Consider the following 7241-nt stretch of genomic DNA (forward strand, 5'->3'; position numbering starts at 1 on the left):
CAATTAAGGAGCTGTTGGCTGCTTTGTTAAGAATTCCTATCTCGATATTTATATTAAGGGTGTTTGATTTGAACATGTTTTGCTGCTATATTTCTTTCCATTGTTAATTGTTCTCATTTTATACGATGATTATAAAACTTTCAATTTTATCTGATAGTGTGTTATACAATCTCAAGAGTGCCTTATTTTCCCCAATTAGGGCGCCAGATGCGGGTAATTGGCCGAGAGAGCCACCATTATTTGAGACTATTTTTAGTTATTTTTTAACAGACTATTCCGAATTGGCATATTACAGAGTTATCTGCACTTGCGGGTAGGTATTGATTGTGATGTCATGTGTTTGCGTGTGTAGCGTCATATGTTTCGGAGAAAACAATGTGAATAGCGCTCACAAAATAATGACGTAACAATCGATACCTACCCGCAAGGGAGTTAACTCTGTAATATGCAAAGACCGAATAGTCATCTTGCTTTAATTTTCATATTTTTCTGAAACTCACTATAACCAAGTATGTAATGAAGATGAACTTACATGTAACTTATAGCAGACTGTTTTGTGTTTGTCATTGAGACACATAATAGCCTGTATTTTTTCTGCTATTTTTTATATTAATTCATAAACATGTAGAACACACAAGCAGTGCAGTGATATCAGTATCAGATAGATTCACAACAAAATCAAAAATTTCAAAAAAATCTTTTTATTTTCTAATCAAAATATGCAGCTTTCTGATTGGTCCATGTATGTGTACACACCAAGGTAGAAATAGAACAAAAAAAACAAAAATAGGATTTCACAAAAATCACCAACTCATTCATCCATATCTCCTATTCACTCACAAAAACTGGCAACTATTTTCCATAATAATATATCCCTTTCACATGCGTGTAACTTCTGCAGAAGTGTTTTGTATATTACTGAGTTATCTCCCCTTGAGGTAGTTCTTGGTTTGTACATCAAATGTGTTGGATGGTGTCACATATTTTTTTACACCATTGTACTTTTATGCCAACAAGTTAAGTCATAACAACCTATAACAACAAGAGCAGATAACTCTGTAATATGCAGATCAAAAAATCATAGTAACTATTTATTATTGTTCAGAAAATACTATGCAGTCACATAAGAGTCAATCTTCATATTGTTTAAATAATTTAGACATGATCTTTTATTCTGTGTTTTAGATTGCAAGAGAGTAGACCAACATATATAACAAGGGTCGCTTTTGTCTATTCAGAACAACCAGTTCGACCGTTTGTTAAAGTTATTATTTCATGCATGGATCCTTAATCAATGCATTTTTTTATAAAAGCCTGTGAGGGCTTTGTTAAGGCTCGTCTGACAATAATATAAAACCACCAGGTCCGTCTTTAATTCAAAAACAAACAACTAAGTCCAACCATTCAAACCATATAATTGAAAACTGCTTAAGTATTCTGTCTGCATTTTACAGAGTTATCTCCCTTACTGGTAGATATTGATAGTAATTTGTCATTGTCATTATTTTGTAAGCAAAACTTATATCATTTTCACAGAAAAATATGACACTCTCACAAACAGTGTTTACACTTGATATCAAAACCAATACCCCTCTGTAAGGGCAGATAACTCTTTAATAAGCAAAGACTGAATATTAGTGTTATCAACATCTGCTCATATGTTAGCGTTGTACACTACAGTAGACTAAACAAGAACAATTTTCACTCTAACACTTAACACTTACCACTTCAGATAATAAAACTATATAAACTTATGGGTTGGAAATCAATGCCAATTCCTGGTGAACAAAAAATGAAAACAACAAAATAACAACACCAGCATTAATAAATTAAGGTATATGTAACAGAAATAGAGCACACATATGATTATTTAAGTTGAAGAATTTTAACCAAACACACAACACAGGGACTCACAACGTTCAAATCCACTTACCAATGTTATAAATGTTCTCACAATAAAAATCTTAAGCTGTAGGTTGGAAATAGACATCAAGTCCCTGTGATCTTAGACTGTATGAACTAACAAGTTACAAGAAATTGAAAAAAGTATTTCCCCTTAATTGTGTACAATACAGTATTTAGTTTGGGTATACTGTATTCGTAGTAATTAGCACCCAGGTCGCTTAAAAAAAATGTAACAAAGGGGGGCGCTTATTATAGGGAGCCATACTAATGCCATAGCGAGCCATGGATGAAAACCTGCTAAACAGCCATATTAAATCTTTCTGTGCTCATAGCACAATAAACATTTATATGTCTTCTTTCCCTTGAGACTCATAATTATATTGTGATTCAAAATTAAACGATTTACAAGTTTTTACACCTGCCTTATATAACAATGCTTGAATTTCATGTTATTTGGGATAGAATTCTGATGTTACAGTTATAATAAGTATCACACAGTTGTAAAACATTGTTTAACCCATAGGACATTCATATATAACTTCAATTCCTTCAGAAAAGGAAAGGGTTGTTTATAGGAGGCAGCTGGGCACTAATTATGGTCAATACAGTATACCTAGCCTTTAAAGATGCTCCACCGCTGACAAATTGTATTTCTACTATCAAAAACTGGAGCAGACGATTTAGTATTTTTCTTCAGTTACAAAAATTATTTACTTTACACCATTACCACCATTGAAAAGTTTGCGATTCTTATTTTACTTCAAGTTAAAAATTTGAAAAATGATTAATTGCATCTTGAAAAAATTCTGTGTCACTATATACTATATGGAATGAAGTACTGATTGCACATGCACCAACAGTGAAATTAGTTATTTTATATTTTTTTGTGAAAATTAGACATATATATACACCATTCAACATCAATTATTGTTCAAATGTTGAATATAATTTATTCTCTGTCGGTGGCGGAGCATCTTTAACAGATAAGTTGGTTTAATTTCATCTGAAATTATTCAATTAGCACATAGATATGATACATATACACCTAATATGTTAAAAATTTTCAACATGTGTAAATATATTGTACATTTTATCAGAGGATCATAAATAAGTACTTCGACTTCTTACAATGTGAATAAGGTCAAAAAATAAATAAATATGTATCAGTAGATAAACAGATAGCAATTAGTCTAGTACAGCTTTTATCATATATATCCAGGATTCCTGAATTTGTTAAGAAGAATTCATTTAAATTAACAAGAATTATTATTTATACTGAAATCTTACCATTAAAAGTGACTTCTGGGAGTTTTTGATCTTTATAATATTTCAATGTACAGCTATAGAGTTATCTCCCCTTGCAGCTAGCCTAGATATTGATTGTATGGTTATTTTTTTTTTTTGTTATTCACATAGTTTTCAGAGAAAATACTCAATCAGTCAAAAGATCATGATCATGATGTAACAATATTGATACCTATAGCTACAAATAATTCTGTAATGTGCAAAGACAAAATATCTAATACTGTAATACAGGAGGTAGAAGAGTGTGTTGAAAAATCCCAGCTTCTAGTGAACATAACATCATACATATTTTGTTTGGATTGAATCATTTTGTATGACATCATAATCACCCAGTGAGACTAATCATACACATGAATTGATTATACAATGTCATTTGACTTCAGTCTCTCCCCTGCATAATGGAGCTTTATTGAACTTTGTTAATTCTCCCCTGCATAATGGAGCTTTATTGAACTTTGTTAATGTAAAATCAATATAATTAGCTCTCTGTCAATGAATTAAATTATCAGGTCATTAATTGAATCTGTGAGTGTTATACCGCATTCGACCCAATAAGCGCCCATGTCCCTATAAGCGCCTTCCCCTTTTTGAGGCCTCGATTTTAATTTCCCACGCATAAAGAAAGACCAAAACTACACATAACTGTATAGATTTGCAATAATTAAGTCTCATTAGCACCTTTTCAATTTTTTAAACGCCCTGGGCGCTTATTGGGTCGAATACGGTATATGTGTAATTATATGACAAGCATTTATAATTTCATAATTAATGGTTACATTGTATTTCAATGAAGATATTCCTCTAATTTAATTTCCATATCAAGTTGTCTCATTACATTTTCATTGTAACTTCTTTTGTTATTTCAAATCATACATTAAATACAAAATATATAAATAGATAGATATTAAATTAAACATAAATAATAAGACTACATAAATAAATACTACATAACTATTAACCAGAAAGAAAATTACAAGTATTACTACCAAAAGTAAATACACTTAAACCTGTTTATAAAGATCTAGACCATCCAAGGGACAAAGAAATAATTCTCTTCATAAGTGAGTGATCTTTAACACAGAAATTCCAAGAAAGTGATCTTATTAATTAAGCAGGTGGTCACTATATAGAAATGGTAAGTTTTGATATAATCAAACCTGTCTATAAAGACAAACTGTCTCTATATACAAAGGACCCTAAAAAAGTTGTCTTATTAAACATGTGATCTTTTTACAGAAGTGGTCACTAAGGAAGGTTATATTTAAAGTTCTAATTACATAATGATATGCCAAATCAGGAACAAATTAAAAACATCTGGTAGAAGTTATTTAGAAAATGGATTGTCTTCCCCTGACAGTTCAACTTAGGAGTTCAATCTGAAATTGTTGATATTTGGGGTGTCACATAATATCTGAATTGTATTTCTGATCATTTTACTAAAGGTAATTTTTATGTGACATACGTTTTTTCCAAACCTACTGGAGTGTTATTTCTTGTGAGTTGGGCATGAAAATTTTTTAAATAATAGTAATATCTCATAGGGAGGAAAGAAAATTTTAATCAAACAACGAATATTATATACTAGAGGTAGTTTATCTGTGCTTGGTAATGCTTTACAAAATTTACATTCATGTTTAACTTTATAACTGGTAGCTAATATAGTCATTATATTTCCAGTCTATCTACATGTACATTGTATACGTAATTTCAAGTTTAAATCAGGAAATGATATAATTTTGTATTGGTGATTCATGAGGTTTTTTTTTTTACTAAAAGCATTTATATTAGGGTATGATATTGTCTTTGAGTAACATAATTACATCCCCGTGTTACTTCGTAAGTATTGGTTATTATGCCTTGGCTCCATCTTAATCATCGCCATACATAAAATTCACCACATGACTTTAATTTCTTAGAAATGAAGAACAATGATGAAGCCTTAACAAATAATAAATGGCAGAGACTTAAAACTACAAAAAAAAGATGGAAGACCATTCATCAAAAATTGCAAAACCAGCAAAAACATTCTACACGATTTTAAGATACAACAGGCTTGAGCAATGAAAACTTACAGGGCTCAAATTTCAGACTGTTTTACTTGCTATTAAGTAGATATACCAGAAATGTAAGTGCAAAAAATATGCACTTGCTTATATTTTAGCATGTAGTTTTATTCATGGAAAACTGTAAAATTGACATATCGATTGTGAAATATTGTTCTAATGGAAAATATGAAGACACAGTTCTTACAATAATGTTGTTGATATACATAATGTACCCATACACCTCATATCATCATGCAAAAATAAATGATTTTATATGTAACAAAACTGTGATTTGAATTCTGATATTTAATTGCAAATAAATTTTTTTTTTGCAAGTACAAATTTAGGGCACTTGCTATTTTTAGCAAGTGACAAAAAATGTAAAATTTGAGCCCTGAAAACTTATATAATCAAAAAGTAACTTAATGATTAAATTACTTAGCTAAATTGAACAATAACAATCACATTAGCGGAAATACAACCTTTTCAAGAATTCAATTGTACATACATGTACTGGATTTTGTTTCTCATAATTAATTTCAAATTAAAGCAGCTGGACTAGAAAATATGTCCCGTTATGTTTTCTCAACAAAATGTAGATTTTCTATCTGCTTAGAAACCTTTTCAATTTCTTGCCTATCAGCTGAATGTTGAGGATGGGGTTCTTCAAAGATGTCGGCTAACCTTGCCCTTGCAGATTCAAGGTTATTCAATGACCTTGACCTGATTAACGGCCCGCCACTTAAAGCCTTGACAGGCGAGGACTCATTAGATTTGGAATGTTCCTGGTGATGCATTTCCGCCTCTGGTAGTGAATTATTGAGTCTCCATGGAACTTCATATGGTTTCAGATATCTTTTGTACCGCCCCTTTCGTAACATGGACCGTTTCGAGATTACTTGTTTTGGGGTGACCTCAGAATGTTGGCATGACCCCTTGGTGCAGAAGCAGTCCTTAAGTTTGGGGTCTAATATTGGACTTGTTTCAGATGTTGACGGAATCCTAGAGGCATCCATTGGCAAGTCACTGTCTGAATTTGGCACATTCATAACCAATGGAAAATCAGCTGAAAATCCAGTCACATACTTAGGATCAACTTGAAGAATATGAAACCCTTTTCCGTGGAAGCTGGAAACTGGTTCATTAAATGGGGCTGGTTCATTAAAGGGTCTTGGCAATGGTTCATTGAAAGGCCTAGAAGGTGTTGATTCACTCGTTGATCGCTTTCTCTCTTTCATGAATTCCTTACGGCTATTTGTGACTGAGCTGAGCATGCCTAGTTCATTAAGGGCAGAATCAAGATCCATCCCTCTCTCAGGAGGCTTTACACAAAAATAGCATCCACCTTCACAAGACATTCTGAAACCCATAGATTTTGTTATCAAATAATTAATTTCCCAACTTTTATTGGTGGTAATTATCTAAATTCCGTACATATCAATATTTAAGTTACGGTACATCTACAGTTAATATACCTATCATTATCTGGAGAACCTAATACCAAACGTTACATTTGTTTCACATTGTTCATTCAAAAAGTAAGCTTTTAAAAATCCTAATTAGCCTCATGTCTTCACCATTTTTTCAAACAACGCTCTACATTTGTATGACCTAAAGTATAATTTTATAACACACATTTTTTCTCATTTATTAGCTGATATCTTGGTACATTGAGACTTTCATGAAACGTATTGGGTTATGGTTCGGCTTATACAAGTAAAAACACCCAAAAGAATGTCAACATTCAATGACATCATGCATTCCGAATCGTTTATGACGTTCACGTTATGCTCGTTATGAAAAAATCGTCTTATACAGCAATTCAAGCATCTACGTACTGAAATATCACAGTTATTTTACCTTTTATATTCGAAGCAGTCTTCTAACAAAGAGGAAAATAATCATAGCAACATTATCATGAAAATATCGGATTAGCAGGCGCCAAAGTTCCCTTTGCTGTTTATTTTTCTTCTCTTTTAATTTTAG

General features: G+C 31.7%; 1 protein-coding gene across 1 annotated transcript; it reads right to left on the reverse strand.

The window, feature by feature from the left end:
* Positions 1 to 685: 685 nt before the first annotated feature.
* LOC138308838 (uncharacterized) lies at positions 686 to 7235 on the reverse strand. Its single transcript, XM_069249864.1, has 2 exons — positions 7116 to 7235; positions 686 to 6614 (listed from the first exon to the last, which is right to left on the reverse strand). The coding sequence occupies exon 2, from the start codon at positions 6611 to 6613 to the stop codon at positions 5831 to 5833; it is 783 nt and encodes a 260-aa protein (XP_069105965.1). The 5' UTR covers position 6614; positions 7116 to 7235; the 3' UTR covers positions 686 to 5830.
* Positions 7236 to 7241: the final 6 nt, after the last annotated feature.

This window comes from Argopecten irradians, chromosome 15 (assembly GCF_041381155.1).
Source record: "Argopecten irradians isolate NY chromosome 15, Ai_NY, whole genome shotgun sequence".
Classification (NCBI taxonomy): Eukaryota; Metazoa; Mollusca; class Bivalvia; order Pectinida; family Pectinidae; genus Argopecten; species Argopecten irradians.

Coding starts and splice junctions, on each gene's coding strand:
- LOC138308838 (XM_069249864.1), bottom strand. CDS start 6,613: ATGTCTTGTGAAGGTGGATGCTATTTTTGTGTAAAGCCTCCTGAGAGA.